General features: G+C 38.2%; 1 protein-coding gene across 3 annotated transcripts in view; it reads right to left on the reverse strand.

Moving 5' to 3' along the window:
- The window catches only part of CPS1 (carbamoyl-phosphate synthase 1), a 127967-nt gene that overhangs the window by 21049 nt on the left and 82159 nt on the right, over window positions 1-24759 (reverse strand). For all 3 annotated transcript variants that reach the window (XM_070489803.1, XM_070489802.1, XM_070489804.1), the window contains 8 exons: window positions 18153-18294; window positions 16755-16820; window positions 16230-16293; window positions 14333-14514; window positions 7577-7771; window positions 7092-7159; window positions 5587-5662; window positions 1111-1188 (listed from right to left, as the gene is read on the reverse strand). In XM_070489803.1, the coding sequence (XP_070345904.1) occupies window positions 1111-1188; window positions 5587-5662; window positions 7092-7159; window positions 7577-7771; window positions 14333-14514; window positions 16230-16293; window positions 16755-16820; window positions 18153-18294 (871 nt within the window). The remainder of the gene's footprint in view (window positions 1-1110; window positions 1189-5586; window positions 5663-7091; window positions 7160-7576; window positions 7772-14332; window positions 14515-16229; window positions 16294-16754; window positions 16821-18152; window positions 18295-24759) is intronic.

The raw sequence follows: 24759 nt of genomic DNA on the forward strand, positions 1-24759 counted from the left end.
CTTATGCTCTGCAACCCTGGAGGCCAGGAGGTCAAGGCTGAGAATTCTAGCGAAGCACACCTTAGTTCAAGAGGAGGAATATACGAGATGTCCAAAAAAAAAAAAAGCACCTCCAAAATCAAAAATATATATAATCTTACAACTTTCTGTGCTCTGTATCACCAAAAGAGCTAAACAGAAAACAGATGACCAGGTTCCAGGGATGCTGTGAAACAAATTCTCATCTGTGGGGAGTGAAGGCTTGAAACTATTTCTAAGTATGTTTCAATTCAAGATCATATGATTCTGTGGTAAGAAGTCATCGTTACTACATATAAACATATTTTTTTAAACAACTCTACTTTAAACTGTTAATCTGGAAGGCAGAAAAAGAAAAAAAGAAGATTTAACATCTTCAGTAATGTTTGAAGTATCTGGAAAGTAGATGAGGGCCAACTTTTTACTTTCCCTTAAAGTAAACAAAATGCTCTGGACTCACGAAAATATAACTTCCTGTATTTCAGGATTAATGCATACACCTTATCAGCACAACCAGCAAACTAAAGGAAAGCGTTCTTCACATTTTTATTTCTCCCTGAAGTTGGAGGCAATCATTGTATTCGCAATACAAGATGTGATATGGCAAGCCAATTTTATCTTATTATCCTTATCCACCCTACTCTGTTTAGTTTTTCCTTTATTAACCCAATGAAAAACGGAAGGGTGGGAAATCAAGAGAGAAGAAAAACTAGGGATTCAATTAGGAACTTCAGAAAGAAAAGTATTAGATGTTTTTATAATATCCCTTGAAACATAAAAGGAAGACGACGGACAAAAGAAAATGAGAGAGAAAATCTATTCAAAGAGAATGATGAGTACAGGATGATAATTAATTGTGAATATCATCAAAGAGAAATTCTAACAGTATGAAACACAAGAAATATGACACCCATGGCACATCAACTGAATTGTCAGTGAATTTGAGAATTTCTTTGAGCAGCTGGTCCACTATTATTAGAAACCTGTTTTGTGGAGATCATGAACCCTAATCTGTGTTATCTTTCAAAATTGCCAAGAAAAAAACTTTTTGCTGGGAAGGGGGAGATGGGGAGACAGGGATAAAATACTTACTCTTCCATCTTTGCCAACGGCATCCATTTCTACTTCCCGGGCCCCCTCGATAAATTTTGTCAGCACCACTGGGTGTTCCTGTCACCAAGGAAAACAGACAGTCAGAAACTTTAGCTGAAATTGTGTGTATAGTATCAAGGAAATCATGTACCTTAGGTAAATACCAGGGCAATACTTGCAAAAAACTTAATGTTAAACATACTATACGAACTTGTTAGCCAATTCGTTTTGTAAGAACAAGGCCATTCTCTGCTTAAAGTGAGGCAAAAGGTCTTTATCCAATTTTTGGTCCTCAGCAAATTGAACGTGAGTTTAGAAATTTCACATAGAGACTTCTGGATGAGTTAGAGTAAAGAGGGGTTTAAGGAGGGGGTGGAATGTGGGTTCCTTCTCTGTTTCCAGAATCATGAATCTCTCTCTAACTATAAATATGTATTATTAGTTCCAGTCCTTTCTCTCTTCCTACATGTATCTTTTCCAAGCAATGCGGTTTCCTAAGTCAGTTCTCCATATGAGAATGGTGAAAGAACTTAGAAGGAGAGTAGCATTCCATTTCAGTGTTATTAGGCCAAAGACAAATCCTCTCCCTAGAATTGGCATGACTTAAACCACATGGAGGATGATGTTTGCAACTGCAAAATCAAATGTTTTTCTTTATTAGTCTTAAAACACTCTTCCTTTCTCAGCTGTTTCAGACCGCTGATCATACTTGAGGGGCTTCCCACACTCAGTTCCTTCATGACAGTGTTATGATTGCCCTCCACAACCTGACTACTACTTGTGCTCTCCAGACTAAATGAAGAGCTTGAACGAAGAGCTCTGGGGTGTAGGTGTCTCTTCTTCTCCATGTCCTGGGCACCAGCAACCCGTACCACCTGCTGTTGTCTTACTGGACCCTGCCTTCACCTGTCCGCATGCCTCTGTCCCCATACTCACTCCACTTCCTCAACTCAGGTTCATCTTTCAAATCTCAACTCATCCTTCAAGGCCTAACCCAAATGCTACCTCCTCCCTGAAGCCTTCTCTGGACATCTTTTTCCTCTGAAAAAGTGACCCCTTTTGGCCACTATCATGGAGTTCATCATCTTCTGCATGTGTCAAACTTAGTATATCTCATCTTCTTTAACAGGACACTGTAAATAGAATTGGATTTTGCAGAAAATTTTAAATAACCATTGTTTTATGCTATAAGTAAGCTTCTCTCTTCTTAAAATTTATTATTACACAAGGCAAACTTCCACACTTCCTTCTCTTCAAAAGCCTATTGGGCAAACAACTGCTTGTTAGTCAAAAAAAAAAAAAGGTTTCTTTCCAACTCCATTCCCTCTTTCTTAAATATTGGCTATTACTGTGGCAGGCCTGGCAGAGCTGTGTTAAGAACTACCAACACGGGGTTGGGATTTTTTTTCTATACTGTATTATAATGATAGTGGTATAACTTCAAAAAAGATCAAGCTTATCAGCTGTCTTGGTCAGCTTCTCTAGTCCAGCCTGAGTGATTTACTGAGGGAGCTGGAAAAGCAGGATGAGGTAGCAGGAAAAATCTAGTTAGCCTGTGGTCTCAGTGGAGACTGGATTCAGCCTTACCCAATAGGGAGCTCTGGAGCATGAATTGCAGTACAGAATAAGTTGCATCTTGAGGCAAAAGTTTGACTAGGGTTTTGAGGGTGGTGGTGAGTTGAGGGCCCTTGCCTCCTGATTGACGAGGCTCCCATTTGACTGAGAATAGTTCTCCAGAGAAGTGCTGCTGGGAGGTATCTGCTATCGCAGGAGTTGGGGGAGGGGTGCTCCCACAGGTAAAGGTATCTGAGTGTGGAAAAACAGTGTCCACCATCCCGGCTAATTGAAAAAATGTGTGAAATAGTCCATACTATGTTAAGGAAGGAAATTTCTTTAAAAATTTCAATCTTTCAGCAGCATTATATATTGTTGGCCTTCTTAAAACACTTTCTTCCTTTGGTTCCTATGCTTTCTCAGACTCTTCACAGTTCTTTCTTCTCTCCTCAGCCCTTAAAGGCCGATATTCCTCTCCTTTCTGTCATCACTGTTCCTTTTCCTCTATACTCTCTCCTCAGTGACTGCTTCCATTCTCAAAGCTTCAATTAAAATGATATGCTATATATTTCCAAATCAATACTTACAGCTCTATCTCTAACTCTGATCTTGATCCTCAATTCCAAATCTGTCTAACCCTCTGCCTTCAAAGCAGCTCTGCTTGTACTCCTCACAGGTACCTCATATCCAAAAGGTCAAAAATTAAATATATTAGTTCCCCCTCTAAAATTTCTCCTTCTCCAGTGTTGTTTATTTCAATAAATGGTACCACCATCCATCAAGGTAGAAACTCTGGAGTCACTTTTTATCCTCTTTCACTCTCCACCTCCATCCATTCACACTATTCCCTTCAGTGCAAATCCTCAACATTTCTAGAATGCGTGCACTTCTCTCCATCTTTGCGATCATTACTCTGACCCAGGGCATTGTCACCTCTACCCTGAGGTACAGCAACAGCCCCTTAACCTCTATCCATGAATTTAGTCTTGCCCCAGAATTCCTTCTCTCTACTACAGCAGAGTGATCTTTTTAAAATAAAAAATATGACTAAAATCCAAACTCATTATAATGATGGACAAGGTCCTCTCTATCTGCTCCCTGTCTGCTCTATCTACTTCTCCATCATCATTGTAATCAACACTCCCCACCACGTCTGGTGTCCTAGCATACAGTGGATGCTTTAACAGTTTCTAGAAACTCCATGCTCTCTCTCACCTTGAGGCCTTACACATGCTGGTCTTTCTTCTACTCACACACACGATGTGAAACTTTGATCCAATTAACTCTGAATGAGCTATTTTAAATCAATTTCAAAGTCCCTTCTTCAGAGACTGGACGCCAATACTAGTCTACTCTCCCTCAGCATCCTGTATTTTCTCCATTGTGATGCTCATCATCCATATTTAATTGCAATTATTTGATGTCTGATGTCCCTGGCAAAGAGAGTCCTCTGTGAGAGCAGAGTCTGTATCCATCTCTTTATGAGTGTAACTCCTGACACTGAGACCAAAGCCACTGAGACCAAAGCCATTATATAGCAGGTGCTAAATATGAATGAATACACAAACGATGGGGCTGGTTTTCTTCTAGGTTCACTGAATTGAGTGTCCCAGATTCTGCTGTAGTTTGATGGGGAGACTTAAACCAGAAAATACTCAATCAGAACCTCTCTGCTAGGAAACGTTGGTCCTCTATCGGTTCTATCAACATGCTAGCAGAAAAAATATCTTTACAAATATTCCACCAAGTAGAGGCCCTACGAGATCCAGTGTTCCAGGCGGAAAAGAGAGGACACCTGCCTCATCACTCACATGCGACCAGCTGGGTCTTAGCTGCTAGTTTCTCAAAACGGGAGCATGGCAGGAGCTCCCGCAGGGAATAAGACAAAGAGGACAGTCTGTATCTCCCTCTAGAGCACAGCGATGAAAACTAGCCCATTGGAGATTTCCCTCCTCAGCCATCTGACCTCCACATAAAAGTGAATTCGAAATCCACTTGGTTTTCTTTTTCTACACTCTTTGTCTCTTCTCACCTTTTATCCTTATCCACTCACTCCGCTGACCAAATTTCTTTGGGGAGCAACTACCACACAGAAGGGAGGTCCAGCTTCATGTGTGCAGGAACAATCCATGTTCTTATTCCTATTTGAAATGCCTCTGATTTCACTCTTCAGCTCCCTCCAAATTCCACTTGCCTAACATCAAACTCTTCTCTGTGAGTTGTGCTTTCTCTCTCTCTCTTTTTTTTTTTTAACCCCAACTAACTTTTGAAAGCTTTTAAAAGGAAAACATTACTTTCATCCTCTACAATACAAGGTCTGCAGATCAATAATTCCAGTGGGTAAATCTTAAATGGATCACACTGAGGTAATGCCAAAGGAGAAAGTAAAAGCTGGGGGCAGTAGAGAAAGATGGTTGAGTCGCCACAAAATTATAAACATTTTTAACTGATAAATGGATGTGCCAAAATGAAAAAAATCAATAGGTGAGAGAGGAGATTTACTATTAAAGTTAAGGCTTGATTGAGGCAGTCTCTCCAGGTGTGAGAATTAAAAATCAGGAAAGCCTTCCCTGGTTCACGAAGAGCACGGCTGGGCAGCCCTTGTGGCGGGAAATCCCAGGGATAACTCGCCCAGCATCGAAATCATAAACAGACAAGGATGCTCATCCAGACTTGCTCCTGGGCTCTAAAATCCTATCAATCTCAAATGTGCACTTGTCTTCCTTTTCTTCCACTAACCCTAAGGATCTAAATATAATTAAATGTATTTGTGTTTTCTCAATCCCATATTTAGGAGACTAACAGGTAGAAGAAAAAAGGGAAAACATCCCAACAACACCGTGTGGAAGGAAAAACAACATATGAAATAACGTAGCAATTAACAGAAGAGGTAAAAGTCGCCAGGAGGAAACTGGAAGCTACCTGAGAGACTCTAGTGGCTTCCTCTAGGAATTTCTTCATCTCATCCTCAGAGAATACCACATTCATGGCAGATCCACTGGGAAAAGCGGGAGAAAAAAGAAACAGATCAGTTTCTTTTACAACTTCAGAAGCAAAGCATGTTAGACTTGATTGCTTCTCAGAACAGTTCCAGGCAACCTCTAGTTCTAGTCCAGGCTAAGTAAGAAGATGCCTTTTTCTGCGTTGAGACTTTATTCCATTTAATCTACAGAACAATCAAACACAGCAAAAAGCTACCCAAGGTTACAAAAAATCCATCTTTTTAGTAACGTGTGCAAACATAATGTACAGTATCTGCCTGAGACGTATTCCTAAATGTTTGAGAAAGAATGCTATCTGAAATCAATTTACTCTGAATTTTGATATTTTCAAAGTGAAATGGGAGGGGAGGAAAGACAAAGCAATAAGCTCATGGGAAGAAATAAGAAAAATGTTACTTTCCACTTCCTTTTAAAAAGTAGTATTTTCTCTCCCTTTTCTACTCTATTACAAATTTCTGAGTAAAGAGCTTTCAATTTCTTCATCTGTTTCAGACAGAAAGGCTAAGGCAATTACGTTGATAATTCACAGCGTAGGAAACTGGAACGAAGATGTAGATTGCACAGATGAGAAAAGAAGAGCAGTAGTCAATGCTGCTTTCTGCAATCATCCTTCAAATGTCTGTGTGTTGGTTAAATTAACTCACATTAATACCCCAAAGAAGTATGGAGTATCCTTAGACGGTGGTTTACACAAAATGTCATTCAAATAAAAAGGAAAGTTTTCCACCTCATTTGAAATTTTTCATTATTTTAAAGGATCCCATCTCAAATCCCATTTACACTTTCAAATTGTGCACAGCAAATTGTGTTTGTCTTGTTATCTCCCGTGCAGTGAAGTAGTACCTTACATGTGGCAACATCTGAGGAGAGTAAGCGATAATTCACAACTTCTCCTTTGATGATAGAACTTAGTTTCAAAGCTTAATAATAAAAGAAAATCCTCACCGTCCGTGTCCCTTACCACTACAATTCATCTCTTAAAAAAGGTGAGCTCAAAATCTCAAAAATTCCAACCAGAGGCACCATCACAAGGAGCTGAAGAGCAGTCAAAGATAAGCTATCATTTCTGGGTAATTAGAAAACAGATTCTGGAGAAAGATACCCCAAGTTCGTTTTGTTTTATTTTTGCGTTTTGGTTTTTTCAATTACCCTCTTCTCTAATGTAAAACTATCCTGCCTCATTTTGGCAAGGAGATGCCCTAAGCCATGCTTCTAGTATGTAGGACTGCAGTCCCTTCATATTGCCACAGCCTGAAGGGAGAGCATGAAGCTGAGGGGCCGTGCACAGGTTCTCAATCTGGCCATGCTGGTTTGGGGATCTTGATGGATTTACAAATTACTACACATCAAAGCTGAGTGCTATTACAAAATGCAGTTCTCTCTCTCCTGATTTTTAAATCATTATTTTGGAAAACAGCATATTACCTCAAAACATAGGAAGGTCTCAACAAGCAGGGGTAGCCCACAGACTTCGCAAACTCCAATGCCTCATTCTAATTAATGGAAATGACAGAAAAACGTATAAATCGTTTAAGAGATTCAATAAAAATGCAGAATGGATCATTATAACAAGTAGTAACCCAACTCTTTTTATTCTTTCTCTCAAAAGACACCATTAAAATGTAAATTGGACATTGAAATACATAAAATGTCTAGCTTCTAATTCTAAATATCAAATCTAGTTCAAAAATAGTTTGAATTTCCTTTCATTGTCTGAATCTTAATGAGAATACTCCTATCAATTTATAATGAGCATTCAACTGCAATCATGGAAATATAGCAACTTAAAGTAAATTCACGGAGCATAGTGCATGCTATCTGCCCTGTAGTTAACATCCGTAGTAGCTAACATTTGAGTTACAACTCTTCAAATGAGAACATTAAAAACAGACAGGTGTTTCTCTCCTTACCAAACTGTTAACAGCTTTCCATGGTGCCTGAGCCACCTTCAGTTCATCCAAGACGGCTGAGAAGATGGAGCGATCCTCAGCCCTGTCGATCTGCAGAGGGCTGGTGCCCATGATCTTGACACCATTCTTGTACAAAGGAACTGCCAAGTTGTTGGGAATCTGTCCCCCGACTGATATGATGCAGCCACCACATGCCTGGAAAAGACGTCCACAATATCAGCCATGGAGTAACCTCATCATGAATGAACAACTATGTTAATACTGTCTTCATTTCATTACTGAAAATGCTTAACATGACCGTGATGTTATCATTTCTCCCATCAATGGGTAATATCAAGTTATACCACAAAGCGATAAACGGTCTTAGTCCTGACTTTCCAGGCACTTGCATGCTAAACTATGTAAGATTCCACGCAACTACACATGATTACCATGTAAGACTTCCACACACTACATAAAGGTGTGACATTCACATTTGTGGCAATTAGAAAAAGGAAATCAAGACAATGAATGTTTTCATCATGTACTCTCCACTATAATCAATTCATTCTTGGGCTACTGTTGTAATTTCCTAAATGGATGCAGGTCTCTCCTTCTAACACTCAACTCTTCTGTTCCCCCGCACTCCCGCCTGTCACTTTCAGATAAATCATCCTACAAGATCACTTCACAAAGTTACTCCTATCCTCAGAGTTCTCCAAAGATTCCTGTTGCAGCAAGGATAAAGTGTAAACTCATTACCATCAGGGCACTAAAGACTTTCTAGTCTGATCTCCCATCCCTCCTCTCAGCCCTAAGAAGACTTCTACTTACTGTCCCCAACAAGGTGCATTCCCACTAGCAGACTTTCTGCACCAGGCAGCCTTTCCCTGCTGCTGTTTTCTTCCTCTGCTTGTCCTCTCCCTTCGCTAAAGTCTCACACACCTGAACTAAAGTCCAGCCTAAATCCTCCCTCCCATTTTGACCTCTTCGCTCCTTTACTGCTTCCTGGGCACCTGTCTACAGTACCCAGTAACTGATTTTAGTTCCCTTTTCCTACTATTTGCCTTCAAGCAGTCTCTGGATCTCTAACCTTCATCTATTTGGGAGATGACTAAATCTCAACTTTTCTTGAGACTGGTGACAGCGTGAGGGCAAGCCAGTGCGGGATTGTGGAGAATTGGATGTGAAATTAGAAGTCCCTTTTCATGTTGTGTCCCTCATGAAACTCTCCCTGAGGTTCAGTCCTCTTGTCTGTAAAGCTAGGATAATAATACCCACCTATTTCACAAGGCCACTCTGTAAATTAAATAAGATAATAAACACTTAAGGTCTTATACATCATAAGTGTATAAATAAGACATTATTACTAATCTCAGAAAATATAATATCTGATAGGCCATTGATCTTGGCATAATTTATATTTGCCTTAATGACCTACTAACGAATATTAGAATTGTTGAAGTAATAGATATGTGTCCAATGTATTTTATCATTATTCAAAATCATTCTGAACTACTACTCTTAAAAGGGACGAAGCTAATTTCTCTCTGCTGAGAGAAATGATATTACTGCCTAAGCAAACACCCTGCCTCGAGAGCTTAAATGAATTGTAAACAGTATTGAAGAGAATAATCCACAGTTCTGCATATTTATAAGTGGACTTAAGCTACTTTTATCATCATTTTTTGTATTCAATACACATTTTTGCCAAACCTTTAAGAAGAATAATTCTCTTTGCTATAATAATATTTTATTTGCTTATTATTTTTAGTTTATTAGCAGTGTTAATATTTTAGAGGCTTAAAAACTAATTCCTCAATTAAGTGTATACAAAAAGTCTCATATGAAAGAAGACTTCAAAATAACTTCTAAAATTAAGGGAGAAGTAGCAACGTATGAGCAAAATTTGAAGTCAGTTGGACTAAATAGGAGCTTAAAGCTGAACAAAAAGTCTTAATAACAAATAGACCAATACTTTTTAAAATAGCTCTATGAAATTGGTTTCTATTCTTCAAGAAATTAACAACTTTCAACTCAATAATAACATAAATTGTTATTATTTATTAAGGCTGTTACTATGTACCCTAGACAATCTGTTTTGACCTTCATAGCATACTCTGAGGCAGTTATTACTCTCCCCATTTTACAGCTAAAGAAACTGAGGCTCTGTGAAGGTAAGACGATGTGCCCGTATTTCCTATCTCATAAGTACAGAGCCACTACTTACACCTGGTTCTACATTCTGTAAAGCAGCAGAGCTTAACTAATATACTAAATCTTTGAATCTTAAGCTAATTATTTTTCTGGCTGGTTTCAAAGGTGGTTAATGTTAGAGAATATGAGAAGAGCTGTTTCTAAAGCACTCTTTCTGAAAAGCAGTAAATAGAAAAACTTTCACTGCAAAACCCTGTCCTCGTTGTTGACCTCCGGAAATAAAGATCATCATTGGGAAGATAAATCCCACTCACATGAATGTTTTAGAGAAATGGTGTGACACTGTAGTGCAGGTTTTGCCCATATAGCAAAGGAATCCAACAAAAGAGAACATATTCGTAGGATGAAGTTGACAAGGGACAGTGTTGTGGAGGAATTCTATCTTAAATGGGCCCCAACACCAAGCCCAGAACTTGTAGGGAATTAGGGAAGGGAACCCAAGATCCCACACAGGAAAATTATCATCATTATCAGAATCACTTACTCCTCAATAGTTTCAAGTAATTTACTGAAATACAGTATTCTAAAATTCAGATATTGTTTCACAGATTTCTAAAATCATTAGGCCTAGAATAATTCCATTAGGCTCCCAAAGTTCCACTCATCTTACCTAGACTAGTTTGTATCCTTTTTACCCAGCTTAGCTTCCTGTTTTGTTTTGTTTTAAAGATTGGCCCTGAGCTAACATCTGTTGCCAATCTTTTTTTTTTTCTTCTTCTCCCCAAAGCCCCCCAGTACATAGTTGTATATTCCAGTTGCAGGTCCTTCTAGTTCTACCATGTGGGATGGCACCTAACTTCATTAAAAAATGACCCTGACTTTTGGAATTTTATGTTTTCTCTCCATTTTACAAAACTCTGCTGTTTATATATCTGCCAGTGATAATCACCATGTTTTACATTTTAGTAGTTCACATTTTAGTAAAACATATTTTACACTTTAGGCAGAACCTTAGGATTATTATTTTATTCTTTTTGTGTGTGTGAGGAAGATTGGCCCTGAGCTAACATCTATGGCCAATCCTCCTCTTTTAGCTTGAGGAAGATTGTTGCTGAGCTAACATCTGTGCCCATCTTCCTCTATTTTATGTGGGATGCTCTCAGTGTGGCTTGACAAGCAGTGCTAGGTCCACGCCTGGGATCTGAACCTGCGAACCCTGGGTGCCAAAGCGGAGCACGTGAACTTAACTACTACACTACTGGGCCAGCGCAGGATTATTTTTAATTAACGTTAAACCAAATGCTAGGGATGAGCCCCAATTCTAGTTTAGAGTCAAGAATTACCAGTTGTTTTTTACCCTTCACTAATTAATGTCTGTCACTCCTTCACTCATTTCACTCAAGGTGTGTTGTGGAGGTACCATTGTTTATATATATGCAAAATACTAGGTTTTAAAAATAGAATACTTAAATAATTCATCAGAGTATACTTTTATGGGATATTATCCAATTAAATATTTATTGCAAAGCAAGAAAAATTATTTAAGCAGGACTCAAACCAGACAGGGACATCAAAGGTGTCGGACACGTGGTCTGGTATTTTTAGACTCAATCTGTTTCTTAATGAATAAATACAAAAAGAATCGAGAAACAGGTCCTAAATGTGGCTTGGATGTAGAAGAAAACAAATGTAGTTTGTTTACATAACTTTTCAAACCATGAGTCTCCAAAAGAAGAAAGGAGAAACGTAAAGTTAAGAATGGATCTGTGTGATTCTTATTCATTGTTGTAGCCTATAAAGATTATTGGGTAACTCATCCCCAGAAATAGATCTAATAAGAGATCTAATAAAAGAGAAGTACAAGGTTGCAACTTCTATACACAATGTGATAATTTTCAACTCACATACCTCAAACTAATTTGAGAACATCTTTTCTCTTACAAGCAGTGTCCTAAGCAAAACTGTGAACTAGCGAAATATCATCTATCAAAGCCTTGAAGATGGCAGACACCAATGTCTCACTTTCTTGACCCTGCCCCACACTCACACATCAAAAATAAGTAAATAAATAAATAAATATGCAAATCTCTTCTCCAGGAGCAGAACCCATGAACACAATCACAAAAAAGTAAATTGTGATTAAGTTTAAAGGGTCGACCTTCATAAAGTATTAAAAAATGTCTGCAGCCAAAGGAATACATTACTATAACATTTCTATTAAAGAAATAAGAACAAGTCGGGAGGAGATTTCAGCACTCCTACCTTCCCCTCTCATTCAACCTCTGATCAAGATCTTCCAAAGCAGTCTGCTTTCCTCACAGGGCATTTTATTTTTCTGACTTCCCCTGAATATGTTCCTCAGAGGTGCTTCCATGATGCCATGGAAACAGCCTTGGTCCTGGACTAGACCAAGAGACCCGGACCAGGAAACCCATCATACTTTCTATCATCCCATGTAGCTACGTATCGGTGGGAAAGATGATTGCCCTGTTAAGCGACTCAAATGTGTGCTTTTGAATTAGTTTAGACATGCTTCCAATTTTCTACAACTTACGGCTGAGTGCCTCAGTGCCTTCAGCACCACTTGGGTAACCAAGCTCAGTTAGGGTAGTCTCCTGAAGGTCAAGGCGCACCCGTCATGAGAGATGGGGGAGCCTGGGCGCCTGCTGTGAGGAGACACATAGCAACCTCACAAAAGAGACACACATATGTGTGATAACAACCTCACAGAAGAGACACACACACACATGATAACCTCACACAAGAGACACACACACGATAGCAACCTCACACAAAAGACACACACACACACGATAACAACCTCACAAAGGAGACACACACACAAATGTGATAACAACCTCACATAGGAGATACACACACACAAATGTGATAACAACCTCACAAAAGAGACACACACAGACACGTGATAACAACCTCACAAAAGAGACACATACACGTGTGCATGTATGTATGACATGTGTGCATGATATGGAACATTTCCTGGGTGACACAGCAGTGGAAGATTTTTCTTACATTCTCCAACATAACATTTAAAATGTACAGTAGCACTATACTTTAAATGCCACTTAGCTTCAAAGAAGCCGGTTTATTTCCCTCTACCATCCTGAATTCAGTTATAATAAAAGGACTCATTAATATCTATGTGTAATTCATCCAAAGGCAGTCATAGAAGTTTTTAATCTTTCCTTAAAGTATTTCATGTGGAACTAGTTAATTGTGTGTAAATGCCTGCTGCTATTGCTTGTAAAGACTGTTAATATTTTTTAATCAACTATGCAATTTTTCACATATTTATATCTGAAGTCCCAGTTTTATTTTAATGTCTTGAAGGTAGAGACCTGGTTTTATAGCTCTCTATCCTGCTGAAGATGGTATTTAAAAGGTACTCAAGTAACATTTGTAGAATGCACTTGTTTTGATGCTAACCTACATATCTGAAACGAATATTAAGGAATCATTAAAAAAATGTCAGAGAGAGAACTAAAAATTGTGTATATTCTACCTAGTGGTTTAATGTCATTATATTAAAATATCGGTAGGCCAGGCCAAAATAGACAACTACAATGATACATCTATCCTAAACTTGTCTATTCTTCTTTACAATAACAACATCATCACGTCGTTCCAGCACTGTTCTTTATACTTTAAAACGTGATTTCAACCACGAGTCTCACGTTCCTTCACAGTACCTACATGGAGCACACGTTTACAATCACATGATTCATTAACATAAAAAAAGAAGCACAGAGAACTTAAGCAATTAGCACAAGTCAATGAGTTCCCAAGTTAAAACTAGAATTTAAGTATGGAGGCTCTAATTCAGTATCTTTTTTTCTAAGTGACCATACTTTACACATCGCGATGATTCTCCGTGCTAAGGAATTAGCTGTAATGACATCAAAAGGCACAACTGCTGTACATTACGCTGGAGTTTTCCAGTAGTTATTTCTTTAATTGTAAGATAATTTAACTTGTTCTCAGACTTAAGTAACCTATGATGATATGACCCACAGTGAACATATACTCGATAATATTGGAGCGGAGGTAGAAGAGCAGGGGTGAGAGAAGGCTATAAAGGTACCAAATCATTCAGAAGGGACTCATCCATGTTAAATTGAAGACTGATGGCTTCATCTGATAGCACAAAGGATTAACCAGTCCTTTATGAACAACTGACTTCTCTCCTCTGGGAACCACTCATCATTGAACCGCAACAGCACATGAACTGGAGAGGCTACTCCTTGTATGTCTAGATGACCAATTAAATCATTCTGCAAAATATTTATTGGGGTTGTCTTCTACTAGTTGATAAGTCTGGTACATGTTACCAAGAAGAGTTTTCAGTCTAGCTGGAAAGCTTAGAGAGAAAAGTGAATTTTATATGGAAAATAATCACTCTGTCCTAGGGCTTCAAGAATCTAAGGTTAGGGTAAATTTTTTAGAGTTTCACTACAAAATTAGACAATGGAAGACACTGGCAGCTCATTCTTCAAAAGGGAACTACAATATAAATCTACATACATGAATACACCTATGTAAAGTGTGCATGGTATATATTTTTCTTCTTTTTTTCTTTCCTTTTTCTTTCCCTTTTTTTACCTCCTGATGGTAGATGTCTAGGATTCTCTCCAAAGACAACTCTTCAAAGTACAGTTTGTCACACTCATCGAAGTCTGTGCTCACAGTCTCAGGGTTGCAATTCACCACCACCGTCTTCTTGCCAAGTTGACGCAGTGTGCGGATACTGGAGACAGCACACCAATCAAATTCCACACTGCTGCCTGCAGAGACAGCGAGATTGGGGAAAGGGGTAAGAGAAGCATGGAGTTACATCACAAAGAAAAGCAGAAATAGATCGCCAGTCAATCCAAGCTAAGGAAGCTAACGTGCTTTCAGCTCAATTTTTAAAACTCCAAAATATAAATTTTAGATCTATTATGCACACTACATTAAGAGTAGGAAAAACAGAGACTAATTAAACAACAAGAACATGTCGGCTTGTTATATGCTACGTTCTGCAATAGGTAATCTCCACATGTGAAGCCTTCACAACCTAAAAGTTAATGGGAGATCACTGCAATGATTCAAAAAAAAAGATAACCTTCACTTACTGAAAAGAAACTCAAAGCGAACACATGGACCTCAGTACGTGAAAGTAGTTAAGGCAGTCACCAGAATACTTGAGTTCTGGTTTCAGCCCTTCCACTCATCCTGCTGTCTGAAGGCTAAACCCAGTGATCCATCCTGAGGTGCCTTGCAGCTCTGACATGTCTTGATTGATTGAAATGTCTGGTCCTTTTCAAGCATTTCCTTTTAAGCTTGGCAAGGCCACCCCATGCAGAGTGAGTGACCTTCTAGGAAGCAATTTGAAGTATAATAATGGCATAAATGCCTCAAAATATCGCCTCTACTGGGATGTCATAGAACTGAAAGTTCTGAGATTTGTACTAATTCTTTGCATTGACATTGTCTCCTAAAAATTCTTGTCAGAAGTTATCCAAATATAGCAGCATGCTAATTCTCATTACCAATTAAGTACGCACTTGATTGTCAGCTAGGCTGGTTAGTCTTCCCTGGGCCCTAAAGTAATGAAGATTGTTACATAAATGAAATAAAACTTGAAGAAGAAGGAAGAAAATTCTAGAGAAGGGTAAGACCTAATGAAGGTCTTCAGACCAATTAGCCATAAGATAACTCAGGCGGGAAAGGTATAAACACTTTTGGCTTACTTCAAAATCTGACCAAAGACTGGTAAACTAGCATATCCTGAAACACTCGGTTAATTGTAAAAAACTAAAATAAACTATGCTTAAAGTAACAGAGTAAGACTATATACATTTAAATCATATATTTCATCATTTCCATATTAGAATACCTTGCAGAGACTAAATGTTAAAAACACCTGTTGAAAAATATCATTGTCTATTTAAATATACACTTTGTAACTGTAATAGATCTTAATTCACTATTAAATATCTAATTTTAAGTGGCCAGGGGGAAATGTACCAATTTCTGGTGAGAATATTTTAATTAAATCATAATGTCCTGCCCATGCACCAATGAGAAAAGCTCCTTGCATTCGATATGAACAGAAGTCATATGTTAGGTCAGAGACTGTATTCAAAAATGTAATTTCTGGCTGATGTACAATGTTCTTGAGCCAATACAGATCTTTGTGAACAGCTATGCTAGAAGAGAAAAAGTCAAAGTGTAATTCATTGCCCAACCCCAGTGAGAGGCTCAGTTTAGTTCATGAAGATGCAAATGATAAAGGGGTGACATGATGAAATGAAAGGAGATGGAATCTGTAGTTGAGACCCGCATTTGAGTACCACTTCTACCACCTAACAGCTGTATAAGTTTGGCCTTCACCTCTCTGAACCTCAGGTTCCTAATTTGCAAAATATTTATTATAACAGCATCTACTTTACATAGTTCTTGAAATAATGGAATTAACATGTAGGAAAAGTCCTATGTAAATATGTTATCACTTTACCAATGTGATATGGACCGCAGCCAAGCACCATCATTCCGTGGTCATCAAAATTGATATCATGCTCCTGCGGGGAGGGAAGGACAGAAGATGTGGAAATTAGTATGTTATTCTTCCCTCTAATTAAACTATGTGTCCTGATTTTGAGTGTGTCTTTCTCATTCTTTCTCTTGTTGACATGCATCCTCTCTTAGTCTCTGGGAATCTACAAGTATAAATGTTATGTAACCTCTACTTATTCATAAAAATACAAGTTCAATATTTTTTAGTTAAATAGTCATGAGAATACAGCATAATTGTGTGATCATGTAACTATTGACCTTATCACCTTTTCACTTTAATTTCATCATCTTAAAGCAATTCTTAGAGAACTGAGTACAGAAATACATCATCACATCTGACCCACAGGATGTCATTTTTATTACCAAGATTACTAGATAACCAAAGACACAAAAAACATGTATCCCTCCAGGTGGATCATTTCCTAAATGTAGAGCTTTCTGCATTCAGCAGTTTGGCAGTTCCTACCTGACCATTGTAAGTAACATAGAGGTAGTTTGTGACTGATGGGTATTCTGCAGCCAGTGTATCAATCTGCAAGAGAAAACAAATAAAGAAATAGGGATTTTACTCCCTTTGTTATAATTATTTTCAAGAATGACTGTAGTTTTTTTTGTGTGTGCTGCATTCGTATTCTTTTAACAATGCCTATTACTGTCCAATATAAAGACAATAAAAACGTAAGTACAATCCAATTGGTTTCCAATTCTGAAAATAAGAGGGGGGATAAAACAATGATACAATCTAGTTATCACTTGAGCAATAAATGACAATACACACCCCAGAGTATCGCTGGATCACTACAATAGTACCTGTCACGAACATGACCAGTAGTCAGATAGTCAACTGGTTACCAGAAAAACTTACCCAGACAGCTATCTAAAGCAGCTGCATATAAAATCTAAAACCAGAGCAAAATGACCTATATATAAGGATGTCTTTGGTTTGCAAATTAACGCACAGGTTTCAGTTCCCTATGGCACTGGGCAATGGGATGACAGGAATACCATAAAGCTTGGGGAAGAGAGGAAGGGGATGAGATCTCACTGAACATATTTGGAAAAAGTAAATCAATTCAGCTCTCAAGGGCCAGGAGCTCAGCTTAGTGAGCAAGAATTTGGGGCCGACAGGGCAAGCAAGTGTAAGGCAGGTGCAAAGGAAGAAAGATAATAATTGCTGAATAGAAAATATTCAACATCAAGCCTGAGACCTAAGAGTATGCATGTGCCCCTGAGCACACAGGGAAAAGTCAATGATTTTAAAGGACAAAAACCAGCTGGTGGTAGTTCAAGCCAAGATATCTCTTCTACTAAAGGCCAAAAAAAAAAAAAAAATCACAATGGTACACCTAGGAAAGTTCTTGTGTGATTGTCGTGAATACTAGATGAGCTCATTATGCCCAACCCTATCACAATGAATACTAAATGAACCATAATGATGGGGCACTTAAAATAAAGTATTACCCTGTAAAAAGTTAGTGCTAAAAGAGATAACTACTCTTTTCAAGAGGGTCAGCCACCATGCGATGGTATTTTAAGTTCTTCTGTTACACTAAGGACTTCTCTTACTACAGATATATTTGCACACAGGTCAAAAAGGAGAGGAGAGGTCATTTTGATTTTTTTTTTCATTTAGGCCGAGAAAATCATGTAGTCCCTCTTACCTTTACAACCCAGTGCCCTTTCATCCTTTCCCTTTTAAGCACAAATCAATCCTGTGCTGAATTAAATTGGTGACATCACGGGCATTAATTAGACAAGTGGAGTCACTTTGGAGTCCCACCTCTCCTTTTATTGGCAATGGTTCTATGAGTTGGTGCCTACATTTCACTCAAGGAATCCTGGGAAGAAAGGGAAACTCCTTTACCTGTTTAACCCAAGGGTGGATGTTTTTCTTTAACCTCAGCTCCCTTGTCTGGGCCTCAGTCAGCCCGAGGCATTTTGAAATCTGCTTGTCTGAGAATCCAATTTCCTTTGCCTTTTTCAGGGTTTCTTCTGTAATGGACTCACTAGGATTTAATGAAAAAGAGCTTTAAGTTTGGACCAAACGCAATAAAAAGAAGTGAATTATTCAATTTCAATAACACCAAAGTTCCCTTATTTTCCACCTGCAACATGTTTAGATCTCCTTTCTTTTTTTTTTTCTTGAGGAAGATTAGCCCTGAGCTAATATCTGTGCCGATCTTCCTCTATTTTATATGTGGGACACCTGCCACAGCATGGCTTGACAAGCAGTATGTATGTCCGTCCACACCTGGGATCCAAACCGGCAAATCCTGGGCGCCAAAGCAGAGCGTGTGAACTTAACCGCTGCACCACCAGGCCAGCCCCATAGATCGCGTATCTTTTTAAAAAGCACAAATAACCTACTAAATCTTCTAGCCTGTATGAAGTCTACTATTTGCAACGCTGGCCTTCTCAAACCTGTGGTTTCCTACTTTCACATCCTATGCACCCTCTTCCCTTATTTCTTGAAAAATGGCTTCTGCATCTACTGTCCTCATGAATTTGCTCTTTTGAAAATAATCAGGGACATCCCTGTTACTAAATCCAAGAACCCGTTCTCAATGTTCATTTCCTCAACCTGTCAGCATATAACACTTTTGATGTTCTATTCTTTAGAAAGATATCTTCCTCTGGCTTCTAGCAAGTTGCTTCTCACCCTACTTTATTACTCACGACAACCATTTACTATTTTTTCCCCAAGGCTCTATTCCCTGTTACCTGCATTTGCCTGGCTACCTTCTCCCCTCTCTAAATTTAGCCACCATCATTGGCTCAAGTAGCCTAACTAGTTGATCATTCCCAAATCCATAGCCCCTTCTCCAATGCCTGGCCTTGTGCTCCAGGTCTTTATGTAGATGAGCTTTAAGAATCATCTTCACCTGGGCTTCCCAACACCACATCAGACTGGGTATCCTCTCGATAAACTGTCTCTACTCACTAATATCACATATCTGTCTACATTAAGCAGATAGTTTTGTGGATTTGTGATTATTTTCCACTCTGGCCAGATCTGTCTCCTCGCTTTCCCCATGCTCATTTCCATAGTCTAGACTGTATTCACGTTGTTTCTCTCACCTGTAATGTCTTTGACATTCCTTTTACCTACCAACTGCTCTCCAACTCACAGCTACCCTTCAACGTCAGTGGAAGTCAAATGTCATCAAAGCCTTCTTAGTCTGCCCTACCCACACTGATCTTCCTGTACTCTTAGCTGAGTCTTGCATGGAGCCAGGGGCATAGCTGGAACCCTATGTCATCATCATCAATATTCTTAATGTTTCTTAGCTTTTACTCACCAACCAGACTTTTCTTTCTGCTAGATTCAAGTTCCACAAGAGCAAAGACTGCAGTTGGCTCATTTATCAAACCACTGCCAAAGCCTAGCGCACTGTCTGGCCCACAGGCGGCATTCAATAGATATTTACTAAATGAATGAAGGAAACTGTAACTCTGTAGCTTTTTTATTTTATAGAAAGGACAAAGGTGTTATTGAAATCAGCTTGTAACTAGAATTCAAAATGCACACAAAAATAATTTGCAAAGGGTCAAGGTACAGAAGAATAAAGTACTACTGTAAAAACATCTTAATCAAATATCTGTGGGCCAGCTACTTCAAGTCAAGCTATTTTAATAGCCAATACAATGAAATTCAATTATAACAGTTTTATAGGGAAGACAACGAAATTAAAATATAACAGTGTGTTTTCAGAAAACCTAATGATAACTAAAGCCTTTTCATTGAAATTCTGTTAATAGACTATAGTTGAATTAAATCTATTGCATTTTTGTTCATTCTATTCTTTAATCTGCTTTATTTAATTAATTCATAGTCTGAGTCTAGAGAAGAGTGAATCAAGCTGGTGTGTTTAATCTGTTTCTCTAGCTTTTTGGTATCGGTACTATTTCGAAGATTTATAGCAATAGCTCTTCCTCGCCAATTCACTTTTTCTATTGCACCTAAATTCCCTTCTGTCTCTCAAATCAACTTATTTCTCCCAATGAACTTAATTTCTTCTCTTTTTCCCATTTTGAATTTTTAATCTTCTGAAGAATTTGACAAGCATTCTCCCAGAGCAACACATTTTCCTGTCAAATTTTTGAACGCAATTGATTATTAAATACAATTAGTCATTTGCTATACATGCCAAGCACCGTGCTACATGCTCTAGAACCATGCTGTCCACTATGGTAGCCACTAGCCACATATGACTATTTAAATTTGAATGTTAATTAATTAACATTTTTTAAAATTAAAATTTTAGCTCTACGGTCACACTAACCACATTTCAAGTGCTCAATAGCCACGGATGGCTAGTGGCTAGTGTATTAGATGGTGATGATTATAGAATATTTTATCCTCACAGAAATTTCTACTAGATGGTGCTGCTTAAGAAGATACAAAACAATACTTGAGACAATGGAATGATAGTGATTCAAAACATTTTATGGAGAGATAAGCTATGTGGTGCAATGTGAGGTCAGAGAAAAGAGATAATAATGTGAGTGGTTGTAGCTGAGACATACGATGGCAGTAGAGAGATGAGAACAGAGCCATAAAGAAAGTTCAGCTTTATATGGATGAAGGACTTGAAGGATGTACTGTAGGCAAGGGCAACTTCCTTTGCAATAATTTGAGGGCAGCAGTGGGCATGGCACGTATAGGAAACATACTGAGGATATGCAGTTGTAAAAAGTTAGCAGGAAATTGTAGGTGGTGAAGGTGGTACGATACTCAGTGTCATTCTTTCACTAGTGTTTTAACACTTAGCGAATATGTGCTGTGCATCAGACTCTGTGCTACCTATTTTAATGATGGAGAAATCAAATCAAATCTCTACATTTACTAATTATACTATACTATATATTCTATAAATGTATACTATACTATATTACTAATTACTAATATACTTCAGGTCAGAGTATATTAGGAAGCAAACAAATAGCCATAGAGGTGTCTGCACTGTGAGAGGTGCTATGAGAGAAATGTACGCAACAGGAGGCTGTGGCTCAGAGGAAGCCCTCCCAGATCCTGCTGGGGAGGTCTGGAAAGGTTTACCAATAGGTGACTGCGAAGCTTCGGAGGGCCTTCGAAACACCCAAATTTATGGTTACCTTCAGTTTTGCAAAACAATTTTTTGAGAAAAAAGCAGAGGAGGGATTTTTTGGTTGTTACTGCTATTTATTCTAGAAATGTATATTTCCACTTTCCTTGCCAAGACTATGTTCCTAAACCAATTGCTCCTTTCTTAATGTGCAAGTGTGTATTCAGCCTCAAAGTGGAAGTGCTTACAAACACGCTATCCTTCTAAATTAGAACTTTGGATGATGTTCTTTTTAAATAAATATCTTCGTGAGTCTCACGGAAGATCTCAAAGCATGTTAATGTATACATGTGTGGGGAAAGGCTACACGTTTTCTCCATGATATGTAATTTTATTGAAAACATAGGTATGAAGCTTGTTAGGTGGAGAAATACTGTACGTGTAACATTGAGCCAATTCTTACCCATAGATTTTTCTAGCTACTTCCTAGAACATTTCCCATCATTGTGGGATAGCAGTAAAAGAAAAGACAAGCAAAGAATAAATAGATCTTCAATAAGACATTCCCTTATTATCACAAAAACTATCTGAGGCAAAAGCTATATATGTTATTATATCAACAACCACACTGACTTAAATGACGAAAACCCTAACCCTGAACCACAGAGGTCTGGACACACTTAAGCAACACACCTTGAAAAGAACCATCACACCTATAGTTATGACTGTGCACCAGCACAACCACAAGTCCTTCAAGCCCAAAGACAACCAGAAGCAATGTATTTATCTTTAGCTCTTTTGGTCACGTTTTTTCTTTTTCTTTTTTTTTTTTTTTTTGCCTTGAATCATTTCTTTTTATTTCTTCTTATATCAAGTATCAGTCAGTTCTTCAAAGGTTGCTATATTGCTTTAAATGAAAATCACAGATAACGGTATTAAACAAACGAAAAAAGAAGCCATTTAGATTTATCACGTTTCTATTAGGAATGCAATAAATTTGCATTTGTTTTGTCCACATTTAGCAATGCAGTCTTTTCTATTGCTGAAATATGCTAGTTCCTCTTATTCTCTTCCACCAAAAGAGTCCAAGAGAGCACATAAAGACCTCTCCAGCAAATACACACAGTCTTGCTCCCCCACCCACCAAATAAAATTGGACTCTTACCAATAAAAAAATTTTTAAAAGAACAGAAAAGGAAGGCTGATTGACAGATTTTGCCTTGTGTATAAAAAAAAAAAGTGAATTAATTTTGTGCTCAGCTCTGGTGGCAAAAAATAGTTATCTGTCACTAAGACTAATTCAGTCGTTCCTGCTCCCCATAGCATCCCCACCCCAGAGAGTTTTTCATTATTTAAAGGGGATGCCTGAGAAGAGCAACAGTAACACAAAACAATGAATCATGAGTGAAAGAATTTCAGAACGGGGGTGAAAACTATTTCTCCCTAGGTGCCGGTTCACATCATACCAGGAGAGAGATCTGAAACAGACGCATCGAGTTAGACCCGCAGGGTACATGGTTTAAGCTCACAAGCTGATTCTTAGAATATTTTCCTGGTGAGCCAAATACTGCTTTAACTTTTGCCCAATATTCAAACAACTAGATCAATAGCATGATATATTTTTAAACACCTTGAAAATTAGGGTGTATTAAATTGAATTTGGCATATGAATAGATCCATGTTCATCTTGAATGCAAATATTGGGTAGGTCTGTTCATTTAAAGTTCAAAGTGACATATCTTCTATAGTATTTCATTCATAGTCTCTCTGGCTGTTAATTTCTACTCTTTAGACATGTTCATGAAATATTAGTGCAAAGCACTTTGCAATCCTCCTCACCAGGAAAAACAGATGTTGATTCTGACCTACCACAGCAATCACAGAGACATAGACAGGTGAGACCCCTTCCCACATTCATGGTGCCCTATCTCTATAGGGTACACCTAAAAACCAAAACAGGGGACACATTGCCACTTTATATCTCCCTCACTCACTCTCTCCGCTGCTTCTGCATAACAAAAGGCTAGCTGGCATGTCACTACACACAGAAGAAAACTGACTTTATTCCCTACTTACTCTAATGCAAAATTTTACTTTGAGTCCCATTATAATAAAATAAAAGAAGAGACAGTTTGAAGACACAATTCATTAGCTTTGGGCCAGTGGTTTAGATAAGATTAAACCTCTTCAGAGTCAAATACAAGATGAATAACCTTAAGTGAACATAAAGCTCATTTAACAAGATGGAGATTCAGACACATGCTCCTCATCTTTATCTGCCCATATGGGGCTGCCCTCCATTTTGTCTACCAAAAAGAACTTCCAGCAGAGCGAGATTTTTTTTTAATCAAGCTGGGTTAAAGCTTATTTGGGGGGCAGGGCTGTAAGGTTTCTATTTTTCCAAAGGAAAATGAAAACCTTCCTTTGGAACAAACTCAAAACAGAATAATTACTAAAAGAAATATAAATGCTGAATTCGTAATTCAAAACTGCTTGTGAAGCCCCAGTGGGGAACGCTTCCTTTATGTTATATTGTAAATCAAGGGAGCATTATACCAAGTGAGAAATGTGATCAGCTGAATGGAGCATATTGCCCTAACGCACACAGTTTTAAAATACGTATAATAAATAAATTACCCCTCTGTTATTTGATATGTATTTGTGTGTACTAGTATGTTGATATTTATCTTTACTCCTGTGAACATGAAAACATTAAATCTATATTTCAAAGCTGTCCTCTAAAATATGCTATAAGCACAAGTTTTCTTTCTCCTACCAGCTTTCCTGGCTTTCAGAGTTCAAGGGCAAACTCTTCAGAGGTTACACTTTCATCATGGCATAATAGAATCTAAACAATAAAACAAAGAAACACCAAATAGCCATGATGCTGGCGTTTCCATAATCTTCAGTTTCTCTCTACTTAGCAGCACAAAATGACAGTCTGAAATTTTAGAGGGGGAAAAACATCTTAAGAACAGACAATCAGACTTTTATACACTGCCGTAATCTAACGGTTAGACCGCGTGCCTCGGCTTCCACAGCAGGTCGTCTCTCGTGTGCTCTCTGGTTTTGTAAACAATACAAGCCTTTCTTCTCTCTCTCTCTTCAACTTCCAATGTAGATTATGTTGTTGTTGGTTAAAATTCTACCCCATCATCTCTGAAACTTCCTCCACTCACACTTAGTCTTCAATAATAAATGATAAAAGGAAATGGAATAAATTCCCCTTAATGAGGAAATTTTCACCTGGCTTAGAGGAGCTGGGGAAATCTATTAACCGACTGGAGGAACGCCCGCAGCACTCCAATTACCAGGGGAGCCAGCACACTTCACACAGTCCTCTCTTCCACTTCACTGGCTTTTATCTGATCCACCAACTCACAAGTAATACTAAACAAATTTCCCTCCAGATTGCACAAGCTCTAA

This window comes from Equus asinus, chromosome 19 (genome assembly GCF_041296235.1).
Source record: "Equus asinus isolate D_3611 breed Donkey chromosome 19, EquAss-T2T_v2, whole genome shotgun sequence".
NCBI classification, from domain to species: domain Eukaryota; kingdom Metazoa; phylum Chordata; class Mammalia; order Perissodactyla; family Equidae; genus Equus; species Equus asinus.